The sequence below is a fragment of the Drosophila miranda genome, assembly GCF_003369915.1.
Source record: "Drosophila miranda strain MSH22 chromosome Y unlocalized genomic scaffold, D.miranda_PacBio2.1 Contig_Y2_pilon, whole genome shotgun sequence".
NCBI lineage: Eukaryota > Metazoa > Arthropoda > Insecta > Diptera > Drosophilidae > Drosophila > Drosophila miranda.
Genome location: NW_022881614.1, coordinates 19,642,864 through 19,668,460, shown reverse-complemented (window position 1 = coordinate 19,668,460; position 25,597 = coordinate 19,642,864). Strand labels below are relative to the sequence as shown.

Here is a 25,597-nt window from a genome sequence, read left to right as displayed (position 1 = left end):
TCTATAATTAAAACTAAATTGAAAGAAATATATTATAAACTAACTTTACTAACAGATACAACTGGTTTTCAAATGGATACAACAAGTTCACTAGGAAGTATAATCTCATCGATGAAGACATTTGCTTCCTCTATACCTCTACTGGATGGTCATTTGAGGCCTCCATTTCTCTCAGCTTTGCTTGAGCCATTGCCAGCATTCTAGATTTCCATTTCTCATAGTCTTCGTCCTCGGGTTTCAGGGACTTCTTCGACCCGTTCGTGAGATTCTCCTGCTGGCTTGGTTTAAGCTTTTCATCCAGATCACCTGGGGAGACAACTTTGTTATCCTTGTAATGCTTGGTTATCATTCGCTTCCACTGCTGTTCGAGCTGTTGCCATTGGGTTGGGCGCAGGTTGCTGAAGGGCATTAGTTTTGGCTTTGAAACCTTCTTCTTTAGCAGGCGGCAGGCAAGGAAAACGGCTATAGCGGCGTATTGTGGGTGAGCAGTGTCAATGTCGGTATCTTCAACAGAAACCAAACCTTTGAAGAGATTCATCAACTCGTCGGCTTTGCGAGTCACCTCGTTGAGGCTTAGCTGCACACATATATCGTTTACGCTGACCAATTTATTCAGATCCAGGAGCTTCTCAAACATACGCTTGTTGTTTAGGTAATGGCTCTTCCGCAGGCCAGACAGCATTAACGCCTGCTCCTTGTCAAACCCAATGCCCAGCAGACACGAAGCTAGATCAGCGCACAGGACGATTTTCCCATACTCGTTTATTTGCAGTGGCACATTTGTCGACCGCAGCTCCAGTAAACGAACTAACTCTGTGGTTTTCCTGAAAAGGACTCTTTAAATATTCATTCAAAATTTATTGTAAGTGTAGCTCATTCCAACACATTAGGCTCTTCCCGCAAGCCCATCTTTGCGATCAACTGTTCAATTAGTGTAGTCATTTTGCAATTAGAGCTAAGGTTTTAAATTTGATTGTGTATGTTTTCAGGTTGGTCGTAAAATTAGAGATGGGAGATAATATTTCGCGCCAGAAACCAGACGATAGGTAACGTTATCGCTTTTTAATGGATACAGCCTATCGATACAAACAACGCATCTCTAAGTAGGTTGCAAGGTGAGTTACCTAGAGAGAAAAAACTAAACTACACTGAAACTATTTTACAAAAAGACTCGTTTTAACCCACATATATGTATTCATTATGCGAATAGAAAATATAAAATTAATTAGATTCACTGCCATACAAAAATTAATGCGCCTCATCACCGCTGTCATCTTCCTCATTAGCATTTTCTCCGGCTTTTATGGCTAACTCAGTCAATACCGCGGGATTGATTTGATAAATACCCTGGGTTTCACTGCCCACGATACCCATTTCGAAACGGAATTCCTTGTCCTTGAGCTCATCATGAACGCGGTAAATTCTTAAATTTCAAGAGCAGTCAATATTGAGCTAAACGTTGAAGCAAACTAACAAGTACTTACATTTCACCAGCCTTTTTAACTAGTTCCTCAGTGTTCAAATCGACAAATCGGGACTTTTCCATCTCAGTCTTGGCCTGTTGCTTGGCCTTTCCACTGGCGCAGGCAAAGTACCCAAAGTACGAGCCTGATGGCTCAATTTTGTAGAGTTGGGGTCCACCATTTTCATCCCACGAGGCCAGGATAATAGACAGTCCAAAGGGGCGGACTGCGCTGTACAAAGTGTAGGCATGGACGTAGGACGACACGCGGTCGCACAGGAGCTTCAAAGGAATCACTTGCTCAAACTGCTGACGGTAATTTGCTGCCTCCTGGCGGGCAATATCAGCCACATAGTTGCCGTCGGCCACCAGCCCAGCCACGGCCATGCCAATGTTCTTCTCAACAATGAAAATGCGTCCCGCGGCATCGGGCTCATATAATTTGCTGGTTATTATTTTCTCAACGGCAAGAATAACGCAGTCCTTGACACGAATTCCAATAACTGTGCCACTTTTCTCCACGGCTTTGGAAGCATAGTCGATTTGAAAAACGCGACCGTCCGGCGAAAACTGCGATGCCGACAAGTCATACTGCAATAAAAATGCGTACAAATAGGATCCGCCCAGTCTCAAATATTATTATCTTCTACTTACACCAGTTCCAATTGTACTCATGGCTGTGATTTAAATTGTAAATGTTTATTTCGCGAAAAATTTGTTTTAATGGAACTTGGAGAATGATTTGACGCCTTTTGCCTAGAGCGGAGAAACATCGACTTCATCGGTATACACTGCAGGCATCGATGTTTTTAGGTTACATTAGATCAACTTTAAAAGCGTTTATAATTACAAATCACATTTTTTAGTTTTAAGAAAGATTACAAAGTTATTTTTTACCAAAATAATCTTTCTGAAATCATTTTGCTCTGTTTTTAACAAACAATTTTTATTATTTTCATTTCATACCCATAATGGGCTTATCTCAAGCAAAAAATTGAAAAAATATCGATGTTTCAGCGATGTTTTGGTCTCCAGCTCTACTTTTGCCTAGCATTCAGCGCGCACGCGGTTTTATTTATAAACAACGAGAAACATGTTGGCGAATATTTGTGAAAAAAGGTGAGAGAATATTTTAATAAATGTGTACAAAAATAACCGATAAATGTATGGTTTAGCTACGCAGCGGAGGCCCAGTACACAAACTTCTATGGCGGCGGCGACATTGCGTGGAGATCGGATGGCCAGCACTTCTATTGCCTGAACGGTGTCAGTGTCAACCAAGTCGACGTCCAGACCTCGCAAATCTTGCAGAGCTTCGGGGTTGGCTCGACGCCTCCAGAGAACATAAAGCCGGCCAACTTGGAAGACATCGACGTGGAGGAGGATGCCATCACCTGCTTTGCCCTGTCGCACGAGCACTTGGTAACTGCCCATCGCAGTGGACTGCTGCGCCTTTGGCTACTGACCACCTGTAAGCTTGTAAAGCTGTGGAAGGCCCAACACAAGGGGCCAGTCATCTAAATCGAGTTTAGTCCCTGCGGAAGGCTTGTATGCACAAGCGGTGGAGCGGATGCAACATTGAGACTGTGGGATTTCGCCAACAACAGCTGCCTGTGTGCTCTGAAAGACTTTCCTGGTCCATGCTGGCTCCTGCGCTTCCATCCCAATGTCTTGCGACGTGAGATCTATGCTGTGGTTTCGGATAACACGATTTACTGCTGGAATTATCAGTCGAAGACGCTGCTACACAAAATGCGAGGCCATCTTTCGCAGGTGACCGGCCTGAGCTTCAAGAGCAACGAAGCAGACTGCAATGAGCTAGCTACTGTGAGCCGAGATAAGGTTTTGATTGTTTGGAAGCTAAAAGATCAGGTGGAAAGCAAGCAGTTGAAAGTACTGCCACTGTTTGATGAGCTGGAGGGAGTCGTATACACAAACGAGGGCAGGGAGATAATTGTGGCCAGCGGAACAGGAAATCTGCAGCAGGTGGATGCCGAATCCTGGAAGATAAAATACCTTTTGACACAGTCGGACTTTCAAATCAGTCGTCTGCTACATTGCAGCGACCTCAAACAATTGGCTTTGCTTTGGTCACCACAGAACAGAATATAATCGTTTATGATGGCTCCAGTATTGAACCCATTAAGCACTTGGTCGCCTACAACGATGAGATTCTGGATATGTGCTTCTTGGGAGACAACGACCGCTACTTGGCCGTGGCCACTAACACTTTAAACTATACGATACGGAGAACGATATGAACTGCAAACTGATTGTCGGACATTCCGACACAGTCATGGCTTTGGCGGCCGCTCACAATCTGCTCATTTCTGTGGGCAAAGATTGTAGCATTCGACTGTGGAAGCTCGAGCATGAGAAGGCCTGCTCATTGGAAGGTCTAACGCAGCAAACAAACTGCCATACCTCTACAATCGGATGTGTGGCTATGACCCACAATGGAGCCTCGGGTTTTGCCTCTGTGTGCCATTACTTGCATTAAACGCTTTGATCAAGAGTGTACAATTCTAAGAGCAGAGTTCCTGGACCACGGAAAGTTTATCATCTCTGCCGCCTCGGATGGCCTCCTCAAGCTGTGGAACATTAAGACCAATACTTGCCTCCAGTCCCTCGACGAGCATAGCGATCGTGTCTGGGCCTTAGCGGTCTCTGGCAGAAGTAATCGCTTCTTCTACACAGGGGGAGCAGACTCCAAGCTGATACGCTTTGGCGATGTAACGCAGGCCACGCGCAACGAGGCTCTCGATAAGCGTCAGGAGACCCTGGAGCAGGAGCAGACCCTGCACTCCCTCCTCCATGCACAGAAGCAGCTGCATAAGGCCTTTGTCCTGGCGCTGAACTTGAACAAACCTAAAACAACCTTCGACATAATAATCCACTTTGTGCGAGAGCGTGATGAAGCCGGACTCCGTCAGCTGGTGGATCAACTAAATGTGGACCAGCGCGTGGCGCTGCTACAGCACGTTAAGGCCTGGACCACAAACTCGCGAAACTCCCACGCTGGCAATGTAATCCTTAAGCACTTAATTGGAGATGCTCTGGTTGATCCTAAGGCACGATTCTACAACAACGGCAACATGGTAGAGGTTCTTACTCCCTACGTACAGAGGCATTTCAAAAGGGTCACTGAAATGAACAAGGAGCTGGCTTTTCTGGAATTTATTGTAAAGTGCATGTAGAGCGTTTAGTAAGATAGAAATTGAAGTATAAACCTTTTTATTCAGGCGGAGTCCTATTTTTCCTTCTCTGCAATCTGTTATTAGGTTCTAGAAAATTTTGTATGATGTTCTGTAAATTGCATTCGGAAACACCGTAGCCATAAGTTAGTTTGTAATCAGTTCTGTTAAATTAATTATAAGCAACCAGTTGCAGTAGCAATATTTACACGAACGAGACCCAAACAAATCATATTTGTTTAACATTTATTTCAATATAGATATTGACATTTATAACCACTTACGTATGTATTGGAGGAGGTGAATTTTGACAGTTTTCGCAAATCTTAAATTCAAAAATCGTACAAGTTTAATTTTAACGGTACTTAAAAGTGTTTGTGGCGGGGTATCAAAACATGACGGTCGTGACGGTTCCAAGAACTATCATAAATATACATAGAACACACAGCGAGCGCCTGTGCTCCCTAACTAGTCTCAGCTACAGATACAGATACATATATAAAAAGTAGATGCACAGTCAGGGCTATAGGTGGTTTGGTGGCAACTGACGAGAATCCCTAAGATTAATGTTAGGGATTAATGTTACAATAGGTGTGCGCTGGCAGCATGGACAATAGACATTGTAAGCCCTAAGGCTTAGGCGGGATGAGGTATTTACTCGGTGATCATGAGCAGATCATCGCCCTCGAGTTTCATGCCGTTTGCGATCTCCAGTTTCTTGACAACGCCCGCCTGTGGTGCCTGGACTACCATCTCCATCTTCATGGGCGAGAGTACAGCCAGGGGTTGACCCTTCTCCACCTTATCGCCGACAGCGACGCGAGTGTCAATGACAGTGCCGGGCATGGGGGCTCCCACCTCGCTCTTGACCGCCTTGTTGGCCTTGGGATGAACGTGGATTTCCTGAAGGAAGCATTCACAGAAATTAGAGGGAGTGTTAGTAATTTTCCATCGTAAATTGGAGTCTTCACTCACCTTGACAGCCTCCTTTTCGAGAATGTGAACTGTGCGCAGTTGGCCGTTCATCTCGAAGAAGACCTCGCGATCTCCATTGGGCTTGAGATCAGCGGCCATGGCCATGGCCTTCAGACTCAACGTCTTGCCGCGCTCCAGCGTCACCTCGAACTCCTCGCCCACCTTGGGTCCGGTGAGGAAGATGCGCGTGTCCAGTTTGTCAACGGGTCCGAACTTCTCGCGGAAGAACAGGTACTCGTTGGTCACCTGGGGATAGAGGGCCGACGACATGACGTCGCGGTCGGTGATATTGGGATGAGATTCCTTCAAATCCTGCTTCAGCTTGTCAAAGTCCAGAGGTTCCAGCGCGGCGCCCGGACGTCCCTCGATGCGTGGCATATCCTTGAGAACGCGGGAGCGCAGCGGTTCGGGGAATCCACCATGGGGGATGCCAATGTGTCCCTGCAAGAACTCCACCACGGACTTGGGGAACGAAAGCTCATCAGCCTTCTCCAGCAGCTGGTAGGCAGTGAGGTTGTTCTGAACCATAAACTGGGCCAAGTTACCCACCACCTTGGACGAGGGAGTGACCTTGATAATGTCACCCAATAGCAAATTCGCCTCGCGGTACGCCTTCTTCACATCCTCGAAGAAGTCGCCCAGACCCAGAGAGAAGGCCTGGAATTGCAGGTTGGTGTACTGACCGCCGGGGATCTCGTTCAGGTACACATCGGCATTGCCCGACCGCATGGTCGTGGTGCACTCAAAGGGAGCGTACAGGGTGCGGGTCTGCTCCCAGTATGCCGAGTACTCCGACACAACGCGCAGATCCACCCCTGTGTCCAGAGGCGTGCCCTGCAGCGAGGCAACCACTGCTCCCATGCTCGGCTGAGAGGTCATGCCGCTCATCGAGTCAACGGCCACATCAGCGCCAGCCTGCGCACAGGCGTAGTCAAAACTCTTTTTTTTGAGCGCTACCCTACCGCAGCAGAGGGCGGTAGTAGAGGCAGGCAAAACACCAACAAAGTTCATTTTGGATTAGGCGGTGGCGGCGGCGGCGGGAGCAGCACTGGTGGTGGCAGCAGCCTCCTCCTTGAGACGATCCTTCTTGAGGGGACCCATGAAGGCCAGCTTGTCGGCTGGGGTCTGGAAGCGACCATGGCCCATCTTCGACGAGGTGTCGATGAACTTGAGCTTGATCTGTTCCAGAGCCGAGCGCTTGGTGTGCTTCAGCAGGGACTTGCGCAGGGTGATGATGCGCTTCTTGGAGCCAATGCAGCAGCCCTTGATCATGACAAAGTCGTTGTTGACCTCACCATAATGGGGGAAGCCACCCATGGGGGTGATGCTCTTATCGGTCAGATCGTACTCGGTGGAGGCGTTGTTCTTGATGACCTTGCCATCCTTGGTGTGGATGCCAGCACCAATGCGGTAGATCTTCTTGTTGATCTCGGTACGGTGGTGGTAACCCTTCTGACCGGCACGTGCCACAGTGGTGGACACACGGGACGGATGCCAGGCACCGATACAGGCGACCTTGCGCAGACCCTTGTGCGTCTTGCGGGGCAGCTTCTTGGTGTGCCAACGCGAGGTGACACCCTTGAAACCCTTACCCTTGGTCACGCCAACGCAATCGATCATCTCATCCTGACCGAACACATTGCTGACCTGGATGGGCTTCTCCAAGTGCTCACGGGCCCACTTGACCTTGTCCTCGATGGAGCCACCGTTCAGCTGGATCTCCATGATGTGAGCCTTCTTTTGACGCTGCTTAATCAAGCGGATCTGCGAGTGGGCAATCACACGGATGACCTTGCAGTAACGCAGCATCTTGCGGAAGTCATTCTCGATGCTCTTCTTTCCAAGATCATCGGTCCACTTCTTGCTGGTCTTGGTGAAGGCCTTCTTCTTGCTCTTGTACCAGTTCTTGTAGAAGCGACGACGGCACTCCTCGGACAGATGCTGGGCCCAAACATTGACCAAAGCACGAAGACCGAATGGAGTCTCGATATAACCGACGGCACCAACCACAATCATGGGTGGGGTCTCCAGAACGGTGACGGCCTCAACGACCTCCTTCTTGTTAATCTTGGAACCAGGACGGTCAGCCTCACGCACAATGTGGGTCATACCGGCCTTGTAGCCGATGAAGCAAGTCAGATGAACGGGCTTGCTGGCATCATCCTTGGGGAAAGCCTTAACCTTGCCACGATGGCGTGCTGAGCGCTTCTTGGGGTAGAAGGCCATGGAGCCATGGCGAGGCGCGGAGAACTTACGATGAGACATGACGTCTGTTCACTTCAGACGATGCGATGAAAGAGAAAAGGCCAGCATAGACGCCACTCCAGCTCCGGAGGTGTCGTGGGTGTGGATGTGGATTGGAATATCGGGATGCTTTTCACGAATGGCGGTGATGAGCAGTCTGCAATGGAAAGACGTCAGAAGTGCTGTGGGTTCACACAAGTCTCGGGCAGTTTCCTCGACTTACGTAGCCGCCTCGGGCTTCAGAACACCCGCCATATCCTTGATGCAGAGCACATGGGTGCCAGCCTTGACGAGCTCGTCGGCCAGATTGGTGTACTACTACTTGAGATCGTACTTGGTTCGCTTGGGATCGCTCACATCGCCGGTGTAGGAGATGGCTGCCTCGACCACGCCGCCAGCCTTGCCGGCCGCCTCCATGCCTAGGATCAAGTTGGGCAGATAGTTGAGGCAGTCTAACACTCTGAAGATGTCCATGCCGGTTTGAACCTGCGCGACAGACACAGAGGAATTAGACACATATGAATGAGGAAGGATTCAGATCCTTACCGCCAGTACACAGAACTTGTAAACCACGTTGTCCGGATAGCTGGTGTAGCCAACGGCATTGGCTCCGCGCAACAGCATCTGGAATGGAATGTTCGGGATGCGCTTGCGCATCTCCTCCAAACGCACCCAGGGGCACTCGTGCAGGAAGCGCAGGGCCACATCGAAGGTGGCGCCGCCCCAGTTCTCCAGCGCATAGAGATTGTTGAACTTATGGGCCACATAGGGCGAGATCTTCAGGAGATCGTGCGAGCGTACACGCGTGGCCAGCAGCGACTGGTGGGCATCGCGGAAGGTGGTGTCCATCAACATCAGGTTCTTGCGGGAGCGAACCTCCTTGGCAAAGGCCTCGGGACCATGGCGTACCAGAATATCGCGTAGACCGCAAGGTGGCTCCGTAACTGTGCAAGAGACTCAAAAAATTAGTCAAAGGATCACACTTCCAAAACGATATGGTCGCAGATTCCCTTGATCGAGATGTAAGTATTAATATGTTTAAATATTTCGATGGCTTTAGATTAAGGCTACACAAAAGAGCGATTAAATTAAATTTTGGAACAATCTCAGACAAACAATGTTTCCATAACAATTACATCTTTAGCTGAACAATAAAAAAATTTATTTAAATCGAATAAAAATTTGCATTTAAGCTTTTAAAATAAAGCAACTGGTATTCATTAATATATTTCAGAGATTACTTTCCTACTTAATGTGTTGTGAATGGAATACATATATTATCCCAGAAGCGATAATAAAACAATTAACTGGATGCGAAAAAAAAGAAAACATAAAGCTATGAAGCCCAAACATTTAATGTGATACTATGATAGAATAACAATACCAACAGCTTGAATACTTTCTGATGAAAACCCACTGCCATGATGAATGTTTTTGGATGTTCCGTATATTTAAGGGTAACATCAGCATAGACATACCTTTGGCCTCGCCACGCTCTTCACGTTCTAGTGCCTCCGGCGACAAGTCTTCGGTTGGGTTGTTGTATGAGGAGGATCATGAGAACGTTTCGTTTATGGACGTGTGGGGCATATCATATCGTGTTTTTTGTTGTGCGTATTGACTCATTGTTGTTGAGATATTGGAGGTGTGTGATATTTGTTGGTTGTTTTTTTCCCCCAATTGTTTGGATTGCGATTACGATTGCATTGCGTACGATTCAATATTTGGTAGATTAATAACAGATGTAACACAATAATTGCAGTGCAGTATTTTGAAAGAGTAAAAGCATAAAGTTTGATTAAAGCATATAGTAGGAGAAGCGAACAAAATTGTCACAAGAGGATACGTAAAAGAAACAAAATCCACTGTGCATGCCTTTTAATTGAATCAATTCGAAGTAACTTTCCTTTCATTGAAATTGAAGATCAATTGAGGGACTTGTACATGTTGCATTTATGCATTAAATGCATCGCATAGAAGCCCCTCCTTCAGACTTTGATTCCCTTTGGTAGTGGGGTCTGTGGACCGTTGACCAGCACTTCGCCCAAGTAGTTGAGTAATTTCTGGGCACGATTCTGGGTGGGACGGAACTTGAAGAGCTGCGGATGCTCGTCAATGAAGTAGGTGTCCAAGACGCCGTTCAGGAACTTCTGGTTCTCCAGCACGTTCAAAAGGAAGGGTATGTTCGTCTTGACACCACGAATGCGGAACTCGCGCAGGGCACGGTTCATTTTTGCGGCGGAACTCTGCAGATCGCCTGCATGCGCGATCACCTTGAGAAGCAGGGAGTCGTAGTACGGGGAGATGATGGCGCCGGCATAGGCCGAGGCACTGTCCAGACGAATGCCCTTTCCCTCGCCCGATCGGAACACATCCAGGCGTCCCGTGTTGGGCTGGAAATCGTTGGCGTGATCCTCTGTTGTGACACGGCACTGGATGGCATAGCCGCGGGGCTGAATATTCTCTTGGGTGTAGCCGAGCTCTGGAAGAGTCATGCCCTCGGCAATGCGGATCTGCGACTGCACCAGATCGATGCCAGTGATCTCCTCTGTGACCGTGTGCTCCACCTGAAGGCGGGCGTTCACCTTAATGAAGTAGAAGTTTCCTGACTCGTCGCACAGGAACTCCACAGTGCCTGCGTTCTCGTAGCCCACGTGACGGGCCAGCCGCACGGCAGCTTCTGTCATCTGGTCACGTAGCTCGATGGGCAGGCGGGGAGCCAAAGCGATTTCCACAACCTTCTGGTGGCGACGCTGCACCGAGCAGTCTCGCTCGTACAGGTGCACCACATTACCTGCCTTGTCGCCCCGAAGGCTGCCTTGGCCTCTGAGCTGGCGCGCTGGAAACTCTCCTCGACCTCCTCCATCTTGCGCACCACTCGCATGCCGCGTCCGCCGCCGCCGTATGCCGCCTTGAAGATGACTTACAGAACTCGAGGGCCTCCTCCTTGGTGGTTACGGGACCATCTGTGCCGGGCACAATGGGCACACCGGCCTCGATGGCCGCCACACGAGCCGCCACCTTGTCGCCCATGTTCTGGACAACCTTGGGCGAGGGGCCGATGAACCGAAGACCAGCATCGATCACGGCCTGGGCAAAGTCGCTGCGCTCGGAGAGGAAGCCGTAGCCGGGATGCACGGCATCCACGTCGTTCTCCTTGCACACCCGAATGATCTCTGGAATGTTGAGGTAGGCCTCCACCGGGGGCAGACCCTTGCCGACCAGGTAGGACTCGTCCGCCTTCTGGCGATGCATGTGCATCTTGTCCCTTGTACACGGCCACCGACTTGATGCCCAGCTCTGTGCAGGCGCGGAACACGCGAATGGCAATCTCCCCCCGATTGGCCACCAGCACCGATCGAATGGGCTTGTACTCCACCTGGTGGCGACACATAATATCGGTGATTCATGGGGACCTGCGACCCTCGGGGACCTCCCTCCACTCACCTGACTCGAGTAGGCATTCTTGCTGACGAAGTAGAGGAGCACGCGCGGCTGCGCACTGCGCAGCGCTTTGAAGGCGAACTGGGCCACTGGTATAAACATGATGATCCGAGCGTTGCTGCAGGGGCGAGAGGAGAATAATGTTTTTCACATACTCGCAGTCTGTTGTATTTTACGATCGAGAGATTGCATTCGGTGCTTCAATTATCTGCTAATAAGATGATTTCGAGTTGTGCTCGATTTCCAAATGCCTTAAGGTATTCGACTTTACTTTTGAATGCGCGAACAACATGCCACAGGGGAAGGAAGGTCTCGCCTAAAATTGTTGCAATTCAAACTGTTCTCATTCCTTCTGATCTACGAATGTTTGTATGTTTGCTCAAGCTCCAGCTCCAGCCTAATCTTCGGCTCAAAGTTCGCCGATTGTGTGATTTCCAAGTATTATTCCATTTAAATAACGAGCTGTCGGCGCAAAATCCAAAGCGAGTTCTAACAACTGGAATGACAATCTTGAATATGTTAACCCGATTGTCTGGGTAGAATCGAGTGAACAGCTCCCAAACTATGATGTGCCGTGAATTTCCATAATTGATACATGGAAAATGCATATTTATTTTCTATTGCGTACTATAGTAGACATATTGTGCTAATACATGTGTCAATATTTAATATACACTCAATACCTAAGGGGTATATGGGTGTGGCTATGCTCCACGAGTCATACTGTTAGTTGAAATCGAATTCCTCTACTTCTGTAGCAAGATCCCAGGGTATATTACAGTCGTGATATTTACACTTGAATCTCACATAATAATAAATTCCATTAATGGTTTAACATTTTTATTATATATTTATACATATGGCGAATACAAATTAGCATAGAGTATAAAAATAAACCCAAATAAAAACGAATCAAGGGAATGTCTGGCAGTTCTTCTAAAGAGTTTTGCTCATTATCAACGATTTATATGGGTTTTTGTAGACCGACGGGAAGGGGGGCACAGGGGTGCGTCAGTGACCGGCTTTGCTGCTGCTGGCCAGACGGCAAACACACGCTTTTTTTTGCATTTCATATTCAGGCCCCGAACAAATTCAAATAGCCGACCCTGTCTGTACTCTGTCTGTCTACCTCTCTCTCTTTCTCTCTATTTCTTCCTCTTGTGCTCCGATTCTTCAAGTATATCATGGGGGCTCGTCTGCGTCAAACAGAAAGTGGGCCTCGTGTGGGTCGCCAAAATACATACATATATATATGTACTTTGAAGTGCATTTGGAACTGGACCGAGTGATCGGGTGATTTTAGCGAAATGGGATGAGGCACTATGTGCTCTGATAAAGTTCCACTTTATATTTGGCCAAACATAAATATATTTTCCTCCATGGGGCGGACTGTGCCCGCACGCGAACCCCATGCCTCTCCGAGAGACTCACTATGGGGGGAATGGCGAGAGGGAGCACCAGGGGTCCATAGATTATCTAGAACCACTGTTGACACATGTATTGACTTTTTGCATACACATGAGGCGACACAGGTGCAGATAATGAGCGGATGATAAGACTTCTTTATTAACACATCGGAGGTCTGGCCATCCATTTTATCATTCCCAGTGGGTGTGCACTCCTGGGGGCACCCTATATTTAGTCATGATGGACGTGATCCGATGTCGATCGACAGCTCTAATTTAATTTCGTCTGTTAACATCAATATAATTAGCTAATTTCGTTCCTTCGTACAGAGCTAATGCGAGATTATATAATTAACAACCAAAAAGATTCCACCCAGTTCTAGTATTTCGGTCCAACTATCAATCAAATACTCACTCCAAATACTATTCGGAGAACTAAAATCGAATCCCCAGATAAGCCTCAATGTCACCTTGTGCTTGGTAGAACGGAACATCCACTCGACCCGACTGCCGTTTTTATTATTACTGTACTATAATCAATTTTGAATGAATAAATATGTTGCTTCATGTGTTTTGCAAGTATGAAATGCTTCCTTATCAATGCAATGCTTCCTTATCAATGCAATGCTTCTTATATAACGATGTCTATATAACATTGTCTAGGATTACGTGGCAGTGATATAGTGCGATATTTAGCGACTGACACGAACATATGGAAGACGGATCGAGATAGAAGTCGAGTTAGGGCAGGTACCTTTCCTCTCTTATCGGTTCTTATCTCTTATTGAGGCAGTAATTTTATAGAGCTCAATCAATTCAACCTTTCAATATCTATATAGTCTTACTTATAAAGCCAAAACGTAAATCGTTTGTCTTATCTCAGGGATTTTTTTTTATCGTTAAGGCTTTGCGGAAGGTACTCGTATAATCGGAAGCTCTTTCGCTTTGGCTTTCAATAATTTGAAGGAAGTGCGATAAGGAGTCTAAATATCGATCCGTTATAATATATATATATATATATATATATGCATTCATTTGGGCTTCAAATTTGTTTGTTCTGCAATTGAAGAAGCTAAGAAGCTAAAGAACCGGATTCCTAAATATTCCTTTGAATACTCGAGCTTAAAAGAATTTTATCATCAGAAATAAATGCTTTCCCAACAAATTGCCGTGAAAAAATACAAATCAGAGTACAGTGAAAGCTTCCTTTGGCGGATCACTTTCACTGTAATTGATTTCGTTTCCCGTTTTCCTTGTTTCTGTAAATTTTCTGTTTAACTTTTGACAATGTTTACAGATAGTTTCAATTATCCTGTTGCTTCTGTTTGCCGTGTGTACATCGCCATCGACTGGGTGTGTGTGCCCTTTCAATGCTCGCGTGGTGCGACAATCCCTGGGCGAGACCAATTTTAAGCAATTTTACGCAAACGCTGTTGACATGGCAAACCACTCCATACCCGAGCTCCCGAATGTGTTTACTCGCCTGCCCAGGCACGGTCATCACACGATTATGTAAAATATAATGATAATACAACAAACTATGTATGTACATATGTGGATTGTATAATAATAATAAAAATAATACGAGGGGGAACGTTGTGAGTTGCTGCGGAGACCGCAACTCTACAGTTATACCCGATACTAAGTCAGTATGGCTCTCCTCCGGCAGACGCCGCTAATATTAAACGACACGACAAGGAGTGCGTGCGAGAGAGACAGAAAATCAGTCTGAGCGTGACGTCGGGTGCTGCGTAGCCAGTGCAAATTGATTTGTTCCTTTTGGCTATAAAAATGATCTGATCTGATCCAGATTCAGCAATCTGATATATATGATCATTATCTATGATTCTGCGTTTTTAGTTTTCTCGTATCTTCAATATTGTGGATGCAACAGATTTTCGTCCTTTGTGGGGGCGGAAGGGGGTGGGGCGAAATTCTGAGATATACGTTTTATAGTGAGATCTAACAGGAGTGCGGATACCAAATTTGGTTACTCTAGCCTTAATAGTCTCTGAGATTTGTGAATATCCCCAGATTTTCGTCCTTTGCGGGGGCGGAAGGGGGTGTGGCGAAATTTTGAAACAAACTCGTCTCGGTCCGATATATTAGGAGTGTGGATACCAAATTTGGTTACTCTAGCTCTTATAGTCTTTCAGATCTAGGCGCTAATGTATTACTCTAAGCAAAGCCGGCTATGCTACGTGTGTGTTATAGAGAGACAGGGCGAGAAAAAATGAAATTGTTTTCTTGATTCTGGCTATAATAATTATACGATCTGGTTCAGATTTTGCACTCTAGAAGATATAGTCATCTTCTACGATTCTGCGTTTTTAGTTTTCTCGTATCGTCGAAATTGTGGATGCCACAGATTTTCGACCTTTGTGGGGGCGGAAGTGGGCGGGGCAAAATTTTGAAATATTCTTGTAGCAGTGACATATCACAGAAGTCTGGATCCAAAACATCGTTGCTCTCGCTCTTATAGTCTTTGAGCACTAGGCGCTGAAGGGGACGGACAGACGGACAGACGGACGGACGGACAGACGGACGGACGGACAGACAGACATGGCTCAATCGACTCGGCTATTGATGCTGATCAAGAATATATATACTTTATGGGGTCGGAAACGATTCCTTTTGGACGTTAGACACATCCACTTTTACCACAAATCTAATATACCCCAATACTCATTTTGAGTATCGGGTATAATTAGAAAGGGCCACTGCCACTCAAACGATTTGCTTTTGTTCTCCCACTTTTACTCATCAAACGTGCGTGCTAATTTTTGTTTTTTTTTTTGCTGTTTGAACATACGATCTTGAACGACAGTCCGCTAAGGTCGAAGTCGTTTTGAATGTGGGCCGGGCATTGATTTTCCGCAAAATATGGCGAGCCGTGACAATAATTGCGCATAAATGGATGAGCCGGAATAGTGAGAACGTCCGCCCATCGATTGCATTTAGTCTCAGTCCCACGCCGCACTTTTAGTTTTTTAGAATGGAAAGCTTTTTTATTTGGTTACGCTAACTGTCTGGACCTTATCAAGTCGACTAGCCTAGCTGATAGAAGCTTTGACATTGACTGGTCCCGGGTCCAGCTTTCAGTCCACACTTGATGCCCTGCCAAGGAAGGCAAATGAAACCCAATTAGATTTGTGGGTGTCCACTCCACAGATCTCTCACTGTATATCCCCATTCTTAATTGCACATTCGAACGGAAGCATGTCTGTGTATATAAATGTATTATATTATACATTTGCCTATGTCTGTCTGTCTGTTTGTCAAACACGTTTCGACTCAATAGCGAAACCATAAGAAGGTCATAAATATTGGGCAGAAAGTAAAAAGAGGACAAAAATAAAACACAGCCAGCGGCTGCGTGTGCCCCTCTCTGACTCTTTCTCTATCTCTGTCTCTATCGCAGTGATTGGGACTGTGTGCGTGTGTGTATGGAATAGAATAAAATGTAATTAACACATGTCTGCCAGAGAGGAAGGGAGAGCAGAGGGCTCTGAAGTAAATTGCAGCAGATGGTGGTGAGAGCCGGAAGGGAGAGGGGACGAGGCCGAGCGAAAATGAAAATTGAGCGGAAATTATGCAATTAAATGAGATCGATTACAATCAAAAAGTGAAATCCATTTTTTTTTGGGTAGGTAGAACACCGCGAAGTCGAATTTGTTCACTGCACTTTACAACGGCGTGCTGTCTGCTTTCTTTCACTCGGCGAACCGCTCACGTCAAAGTTGCACGACCAACTCAACGGGCCGGTTGAGCTTCTCGCCAAAACTTGAAAGCAGCAGTCTCGCAGCTTCGACATTGCGGACATGGTATAAATATGATGGGTATAGAGTCTATAGACATTCCGCTCTGCGAGGCACCTAAGCAGACTGCATAGGCTACCACAAGGTGAGCCGGCTCTACCTTAAATAATTATACCAAGTTGTGGGGTTGGGGCCTGCTTTTCTTCTCTGCCTCTCCCAATCACGGCGCCTCTCTCGGCTCTGCCTCTGTGCCTGCGCGTGTGCTCCTAACCGGTAATGAAATTTGTTCTTCACCATAGACACAAAAACAAATTCTGAACTTTGTTCTTGCGTCCAATTTTTGGTTTGTGTTGTTGTCACCGGATGCCGGCCACCATTGTCGGTGGAGGGAGCGTCACAGCTCTTCCCACCAGCCCCCAAAGCTAGGCCGAATTCAAAGAAGCTGGCCGATGTGCGAGAGAGGCTCACGGAGCAGACATTCCAGTATTTACTCCAGTCTGCCGTTCTTTATCAGTCGTAAGTGGTGAGTGGTTTATTCCATTTCTTCATGCTCCACTAACACACATAAGTGGGAAATTATATTCACGGTGCTTCTAGACGTTGGACTCTGTCAATTCTGCCTTTAGCTCAAGCAAAAGCTCTCTTGGCAGAGCAGACATGTGCCTAATCCAGAAAAAACTGTTTATTTGCAATTTATAACCAGTATACTTTCTCAACCATTCTCACAGGGCCCTGCAGGGTAGATGAATTGCTCTCCGGGATCTATTATTATGTTCCTGATCAACCCTCTCTAGAACTATTTCCAAATACGGACATTGCGGGTCGCAATCCAACAAAAATCAGAAACCATTGAGCATCGCATCATTAGTGACGTCTCCCACCCATACGTATCAGTTCGATGTTATGGAAACTTTTAAATCGCAAGACGATTGATAGAGCTGTTGTTGTTCTTTTTGTTTTGTGTTGTGGAGGCGACTAGAGTGCTTCACCCATTTGAACTCGGCGTGTGTAGTCCGGCGATGTTAACGATGCTGAAGCTTATTATATTAACAGCCGGTGAGTCTAGTTCTATATCGGGAGGAATCGTACACTCAAAATTAATGTGGCGGGATGGAATGGAGATTCGGGCACTGATTCGGGCTGAGAGCTCTCATCGTTGCCGACCCGACGATTGCGCTCTCTGTTATCGCTATCAGCTGGACTTTATGATTGGCTCTCGCTCTCAAAAACTATATATTTACAAATATGTATACATGCATGTACACACATACACATGTATCAGAGTCTTTTAGATTTTTATTTTTATATCACGGCACGCGCGACTGTGGCAATAACAGGGGGCGCGTTATCTATGTGTAGATTGACCAACAAGAGACCCAACAAGAGGCATGTTGCGTATTGAAGAGGAATACATATTTACATACTACTGTAAGGAAGTTCTCAGGCCGAGGTACAGCTTCTCAGTCTGTCCAGGGCCCGGTCCTTCCCCACAGAAAAAATTTGTTGTGTGAGGACCTAAGGGGAGAGCCGCTCGTGGCGAAAGCGCGCCCGTGGGGTGGATCGTGGGGTGGATCGTGGGACGGTCGGGCCTGGCCCGGCCACGAGGCGTGGGTGAATCCGTGCTTGGGAGCTGTCGAGACGTGCGTTGGTGTCATGTGTGGCGGGAGACGGGGTTTGGGTCAGGGATCGGAAAGGTGTGGGAGAGGGGAGGCCAGCCTAGCAGATGCCGCATGATCCACGACTCACATCTGCGTCGACGGGTCCCCCGGGCGAGGGTGTAGGAGAGGGAACCCAGCTTTGGGAATGCCGCGTGAATCCACGACTCACATCCAGCATCGCCGGGTCCCCAGGGGAGAAAGGTATAGGAGAGGGAAAACCCAGCTTGGTGAATGCCGCATGATCCACGACTCACATCCACTTCGCCGGGCCTCCCGGGAAAAGGGGAGAGGGGGGGAGGGGGGTGAGTGACTCCTACGGGCGAATGTTCTGAGACAGGTGGGTTGAGGTTGGTGTCTTTATTGTTTTCGGATCATTTCCCTACTTAAAATCCCGCGCCTGCAGCGGGGAAATAAACGCCAAAAAAAAATATCATAAACAACATGTGGGCATAGATATGTAAAGAAACTGCGGGAATGTTCTGCTTATACCTGCCTACTGCACCGATCTATCCCCCCCAGAGCTCACATACGTGAGGTGGCTCACCCTTGTTTCCCTTCTTTGGGTCCTGTTCTCCCACGGCGGGTCCTCGTCACTTCGGTGGCTTCCTTTGCACACCGCGTGGGTGCGGTCGCAGCTGGTTTTATTCACCGCATGCGGGCGAACACGGCTTATTGTGTCCACGGCGCGGTCACGGCTAGTTTTTCACACGGCGCGGTCCCGGCTCACTTTTCACATCTATTTTGGCTTCCGCCGCACAACCGGTCTGGCTCAGCCCTCGGAGATCACTCCCGAGCTTGGCTCGCGCTGGACCGTGCCAGGCCTCGGCTTTTCTTTTTCGCAGCTTCTCTGCCGCTTCGCTGCTGCGGCGCCTTCGGCTGCCGGCCTCGGCTGCGTGGGTGTATGGCTGCGTGTGTGTATTGCCTGCTTCGCCGTCGGCTCTTTTCCTCGTCTGCGTGGGCGTAAGACCGATCGGCGGCTTCTCTGCCGCTTCGCTCTCTTTCATGTTGTCTCTTTTCGTCTGCGTATAGCCGTTCTCTTCCTTGCGTTGGCTGCGTGGGCGTAAGAGCGTATCTCTTTCGTGTTGGTTCTCTTCGCCTTCGTATAGCCGTGGTGTGCGTCTCTCTTCGCTGCGTGGCCGTAGTGTGCGTCTCTCTTACGTGTTGGTTCTCTTAGTTCTAATAAGTAAAAAGGCCTACTGTTTTGGGGTTTCTTAGCCTATTTCTTACTTTAATGGGTGAAAATAAGGATTCATTGTTGTTTGTCTTGGTAATACTAATAATAATAAAAGTAATAAAATCGGATAATAGTGATAATAAACTGAGATAATAATGAAATTAGATAACAAGCCGTCGGGGCGGTGCCTTCAGGGGATGGTGTCGTGGTCAGTGTTGTGGAGGCTTATGCCTTCACACTACTATAAGATGTTTGTTTGGATGGGCAGTTGTTTAGTCCATAATTTGCTTTAGTATGTTTCTATGTATTACTAATACAAACGAGGGGGAACGTTGTGAGTTGCTGCGGACACCGCAACTCTACAGTTATACCCGATACTAAGTCAGTATCCACAGTTATACCCGATACTAAGTCAGTATGGCTCTCCTCCGGCAGACGCCGCTAATATTAAACGACACGACAAAGAGTGCGTGCGAGAGAGACAGAAAATCAGTCTGAGCGTGACGTCGGGCGCTGCGTAGCCAGTGCAAATTGATTTGTTCCTTTTGGCTATAAAAATGATCTGATCTGATCCAGATTCAGCAATCTGATAGATATGGTCATTATCTATGATTCTGCGTTTTTAGTTTTCTCGAATCTGCAATATTGTGGATGCAACAGATTTTCGTCCTTTGTGGGGTCGGAAGGGGGTGGGGCGAAGTTTTGAAATATTTTTGTAGCAGTGACATATCACAGAAGTCTGGGTCCAAAACATCGTTGCTCTAGCTCTTATAGTCTTTGAGCAGTAGGCGCTGAAGGGGACGGACAGACGGACGGACGGACAAACGGACAGACGGACAGACAGACATGGCTCAATCGACTCGGCTATTGATGCTGATCAAGAATATATATACTTTAAGACTGCGGAATCTGAATTGGATCGTATTATTATTATAGCATCAAGAAAACAATTTCATTTTTTCTCGCCCTGTCTGTCTCTAACACACACGTAGCATAGGCGGCTTTGCTTAGAGTAAAACATTAGCGCCTAGATCTCAGAGACTACAAAAGCTAGAGCAACCAAATTTGGTATCCACACTCCTAATATATCGGACCGAGACGAGTTTGTTTCAAAATTTCGCCACACCCCCTTCCGCCCCCGCAAAGGACGAAAATCTGGGGATATTCAAAAATCTCAGAGACTATTAAGGCTAGAGTAACCAAATTTGGTATCCGCACTCCTGTTAGATCCTACTATAAAACGTGTATCTCAAAATTTCACCCCACCCCCTTCCGCCCACACAAAGGACGAAAATCTGTTGCATCCACAATATTGCACATTCGAGAAAACTAAAACGCAGAATCATAGATAATGACCATATCTATCAGATTGCTGAATCTGGATCAGATCAGATAATTTTTATAGCCAATAGGAACAAATCAATTTGCAGTGGCTACGCAGCGCCCGACGTCACGCTCAGACTGATTTTCTGTCTCTCTCGCACGCACTCTTTGTCGTGTCGTTTAATATTAGCGGCGTCTGCCGGAGGAGAGCCATACTGACTTAGTATCGGGTATAACTGTAGAGTTGCGGTGTCCGCAGCAACTCACAACGTTCCCCCTCGTTAGTTTTCTCGTATCGTCGAAATTGTGGATGCCACACATTTTCGCCCTTTGTGGGGGCGGAAGTGCGCGGGGCAAAGTTTTGAAATATTCTTGTAGCAGTGACATATCACAGAAGTCTGGATCCGAAACATCGTTGCTCTAGCTCTTATAGTCTTTGAGCACTAGGCGCTGAAGGGGACGGACAGACGGACAGACGGACGGACGGACAGCTCTAGCTCTTATAGTCTTTGAGCACTAGGCGCTGAAGGGGACGGACAGACGGACAGACGGACGGACGGACAGACAGACAGGGCTCAATCGACTCGGCTATGAGTTGATGCTGATCAAGAATATATATACTTTATGGGGTCGGAAACGATTCCTTCTGGACGTTACACACATCCACTTTTACCACAAATCTAATATACCCCAATACTCATTTTGAGTATCGGGTATAAAAATCGGCTTGCTTTCAGCTGACAGTCCCATAGATTAGATTGTGGATTGTACGTGAGAGGAAACGAAAAACATATTGGGATTGTTGGTAAGTGCCAGACACTCTTTATACTATATAGTATAGATGTTGATAAGAACTGCCACGCCTCCGTCTGAAAGCTATGGAAACCTTTTATAATACAGCTAATGCCAGACACTCAATATACTATATATGTACACATAAATGTTGATAAGAACTGCCACGCCTCCGTCTGAAAGCTATGGAAACCTTTTATAGTACAGCTAATCTTCGCTATCAAGCGAATTTAACAATATGTTGTGCCAGTCACAGCTAATTACTAGACATACCATATCTTATCAATATCAGGCGAAAGTTTTAAAAGGTTCACTTCCCAGTCTTAATCGGATCTGTAATCACTATAGAATTTGAAAATATTCCTTTTGTAAGATGTATTTGTCTAGACTTGTCCTACCAATAAATTATCGCAGTCTTGCTACACGTGCCGCTTATTTTCACTGATGTTTTAAAATTGAATTATTATTTCGTATCATTGGACCAAGGTTAAGTTATTTTTTTCAATTCTGTAAATAGGTTATTATCAAAATATTTGCCAAGACTTGCACCTTGGATTGTAAGCCTATTCTTGGATTAGCACATGCATTGTTTAATTAAAAACTTATCGACCTCCTAGGCGATAAATGAGTTTCTATGAACATTTATGAAGCACAAAGTCCAATTAGATATTGACGGTAAAATAAATCAAAGATAGTATTAATTATACATATCTGAAATATTATGAACTAGCTTACATATGCATTTAGGACCAAGTCCCAGCCATGGTCTTAGAGAATCAGTGCTGATAATCTCCTTGCGTTCTTTTCTCAATGCTTTTCTCAGAATTCTTTGGGTGTTCCGGTGCCACCGTGAACGATGGGTAAAAAATTAGACTGAGAAATCTCAAATCAATCTTCCGAATTTTGTATGTTTTGTATATCCGTTAAATGTAATTTCTTAAAAGCTTATGTATTTTGTATGCTACATGACATCTACACTCTACAAATAGCAACAGAGCCACCTGGCGACAAAATAGACATACATTTTTGACAATATTGCCCGTTTCCCGCCAAAGAGCGCAAGTAACTAGATAGTTGTTATTAAAGCCATTAAAACCAACCTAGCATCAATAATATCGAGTTTCCGTAAGCCCGAAAAAATGTTTGGATAGATATGTATGAATATTCGTATATATTGTAAATAGTCTTGCGGACCCATTCGCCTCGCCTTTTAGTTATTGTATAGTCCTACAAAATTCATTAACTTCGTTGAAAATTCCGCTAATTCAACAAAATATGTTAGTTTGTTAGGAATGGCTGGTTTCAATGTGTCCTGGTTGATTCCACTTAAAATGAAACGTGCTTTCTGAATACTTTTGTTATGTTATTGTCGTTGTAACTAAGTACTACACACAAGTCAGTAAATGGTCACAAAGTCACAAGGATGTCTAAATGTGCAAAAACGTGTACATTTTATAATCAAATTGGGAAAAGAGTATACATATTTGGCCAGGCCAGCAGCAGATGAGCGCCGCGCACTGTGCCAACTTCGTGCGCTCCGGTCCCAACTCGCTCTCGCGCGCTCAGAGGGGCGCTCGGGAGATTTTACGACCCACGATCCACCCGGCGCTCAAGCCATCATGGAGCATAGATCGTAAGGCCTAGTTTAGTGACGTTTCAACCCCCGTTTCAAACGCACGATCTACCGCGCGACCCCCGAAATAAATACTACACATTTACCACAAAGCACCACGGCACTTTCTTTTCTTGCGACGGCTACAGGAGGTTTCACTTCATCATCCATATCGTCGTTGGAGACTTGAGCTTCGTCCGCCCCCCTACAAACATATTGTATATAAAGGCCGGGCTTAAATTTTTCGTAGTTGGGACAGCTGTTAAATGCTAATTGTGCAGACAACAATAATTCTCATGCCTACGGTTAACATATTTCAGTGGATCATTGTATATCCGGTGTACATTCTACATATTACCCCAGTTACATTTTATTACAATTTGTTGTCACAGGGACAGGAAGCGTTCGATCCAGCGGTGACTGCGGCATATGGCCTTGGCCACATATTCAATGTTGCCCGTGTTAAGGCCACACATGTTGATGCGACCTGTCTTTAGGAGATAGATGTGGTGCTCCTTGCTGAGGTATCGAACTTGGTTCTCATTGAGGCCCGTGTACGAGAACATGCCGATTTGATTGGCAATATGGTCCCAGTTTCCAGGTGTTCCCAGTGCAACGAGCTTGTCCTGCAGCAGTGAACGCATTTCCCGGATGCGACTCGACATTTGCTTGATGCAGTCCATCCATTCTTGACGCAACGCAGGGTTGTTCAACACGGCCGACACGATACGAGCACCATAGGCTGGTGGGTTGGAGTACATGCCGCGGATAATCAAAGTCAATTGGGAGTGTACTGCAGCTTTAGTGGATGCGTGCTGCTGCACCACCGTCAAGTTGCCAGCTCTTTCGCAATACAGGCCAAAGTTCTTTGCAAACGATTGGCAAGTTAGGAGTCAAAGCCTCGCGAAACGAAATACTGCCCAGGCATCGCGATCGGGGTCACCGCTGGCAAAGCCCTGATATGCCGAATCAAACAGAGGGAACAGTTTCTTGTGCTCCATCAGATCGGCAATTTGCTTCCACTGTTCCTGGGTGGGATCAATTCCGGTGGGATTGTGTGCGCATGCATGCAGGATGATCACTGCTCCGTGAGGAGCCTGGTCAAGATCAGCCAGCATGCCGTTGAAGTCCAACTGAAGCTTGGATTGGTCCCAGTAGCGGTAGGAGTGCAACGAGGTGAAACCAGTGTCGGGAAAAATCTTGTGATGGTTCTCCCATGTGGGATTCGAGTAAAAGACTTCATTTCTGTTCAACTGAGTGTGGAGGAACTCGGCAGCCACGCGCAGCGCACCTGTTCCGGATATAGTCTGCACCCCAAAAGCCTGCGAACAAAAAGAGTATTTCAATTATAAGTTCAACCGAAAAGTTAGACTTTTTAAATTACGCGATTCTCCTTGATGGGTATGGAGTCAGCACCCAGAACCAATTCCGTTTCCGCACTTGTGAATGGTTCAAGACCTTTGAGAAAAATAAATATTGTGGTTCAAATTGATTCTCTAGATGGGATTAATCCCTTTAAACAATCACCAGTCACCGGCAAATACTCATGGTTAACAGACTCATCGCTGGCGATTGCTATTTCGGTTTTTCGCACCACAGGCAGGACCCAAGGCACACCAGCATCTGTCCTGTAAGCTGTAGTCAAAATAAAAGAGCTTATTAGTAATAATAATAACAGTAAGACGAGTTCCTGTTCAAGTGTTTGAGGGAATCCATTGTTCACTCTTTCTCTATCTCTGTCTCTATCGCAGTGATTGGGACTGTGTGCGTGTGTGTATGGAATAGAATAAAATGTAATTAACACATGTCTGCCAGAGAGGAAGGGAGAACAGAGGGCTCTGAAGTAAATTGCAGCAGATGGTGGTGAGAGCCGGAAGGGAGAGGGGACGAGGCCGAGCGAAAAAGAAAATTGAGCGGAAATTATGCAATTAAATGAGATCGATTACAATCAAAAAGTGAAATCCATATCGACAAGCACATCCTTGTGGCGGCGCACTCCTGCGTGGGCAGGTGTCTGTCTATCTGGCAATACGATTGGGCCCGGTGACCTTTGACTTACGTTTCCAAAAAAAATGCACAAAAAGCGCCCTGCGCTTATCCTTGTTATCCAAAGGGACTCCAAAGGGCAGTGCGACTGTCAAAAAATCGCCGTTTCAGCACTCAAAACAATTGAAATCTGTGGGACAGCCTTTCGATCGAAGTTCTGGGGACACAAATGCACACGGTTCCTATATGTGTTTTGTACACTCTTACTCTTATTTTTTTTTGGGTAGGCAGTACACCGCGAAGTCGAATTTGTTCACTGCACTTTACAACGGCGTGCTGTCTGCTTTCTTTCACTCGGCGAACCGCTCACGTCAAAGTTGCACGACCAACTCAACGGGCCGGTTGAGCTTCTCGCCAAAACTTGAAAGCAGCAGTCTCGCAGCTTCGACATTGCGGACATGGTATAAATATGATGGGTATAGAGTCTATAGACATTCCGCTCTGCGAGGGACCTAAGCAGACTGCATAGGCTACCACAAGGTGAGCCGGCTCTACCTTAAATAATTATA

At 46.5% G+C, this 25,597-nt stretch overlaps 3 protein-coding genes and 3 pseudogenes across 3 annotated transcripts; 1 reads left to right on the top strand and 5 right to left on the bottom strand.

Annotated features, from left to right (window-relative positions):
- Positions 1–28: 28 nt before the first annotated feature.
- On the bottom strand, positions 29–1,174 carry LOC108158794 (origin recognition complex subunit 6). Its single transcript, XM_017291479.2, has 2 exons — positions 878–1,174; positions 29–824 (listed from the first exon to the last, which is right to left on the bottom strand). Exons 1-2 carry the CDS (start codon positions 940–942, stop codon positions 131–133), a joined length of 759 nt encoding a protein of 252 aa, XP_017146968.2. The 5' UTR covers positions 943–1,174; the 3' UTR covers positions 29–130.
- Positions 1,175–1,179: 5 nt separating this feature from the next.
- On the bottom strand, positions 1,180–2,227 carry LOC117192210 (proteasome subunit alpha type-3-like). Its single transcript, XM_033396880.1, has 3 exons — positions 2,117–2,227; positions 1,485–2,053; positions 1,180–1,423 (listed from the first exon to the last, which is right to left on the bottom strand). Exons 1-3 carry the CDS (start codon positions 2,135–2,137, stop codon positions 1,249–1,251), a joined length of 765 nt encoding a protein of 254 aa, XP_033252771.1. The 5' UTR covers positions 2,138–2,227; the 3' UTR covers positions 1,180–1,248.
- A 243-nt stretch (positions 2,228–2,470) lies between these two features.
- Positions 2,471–4,932, top strand: LOC117192213 (annotated as a pseudogene).
- Positions 4,886–11,772, bottom strand: LOC117192212 (annotated as a pseudogene).
- Positions 6,641–7,939, bottom strand: LOC117192209 (60S ribosomal protein L3). The gene has a single exon (XM_033396879.1). It carries the CDS (start codon positions 7,894–7,896, stop codon positions 6,649–6,651), a length of 1,248 nt encoding a protein of 415 aa, XP_033252770.1. The 5' UTR covers positions 7,897–7,939; the 3' UTR covers positions 6,641–6,648.
- Positions 11,773–23,144: 11,372 nt separating the features above from the next.
- Positions 23,145–25,195, bottom strand: LOC117193837 (annotated as a pseudogene).
- Between the last annotated feature and the right edge of the window lie 402 nt (positions 25,196–25,597).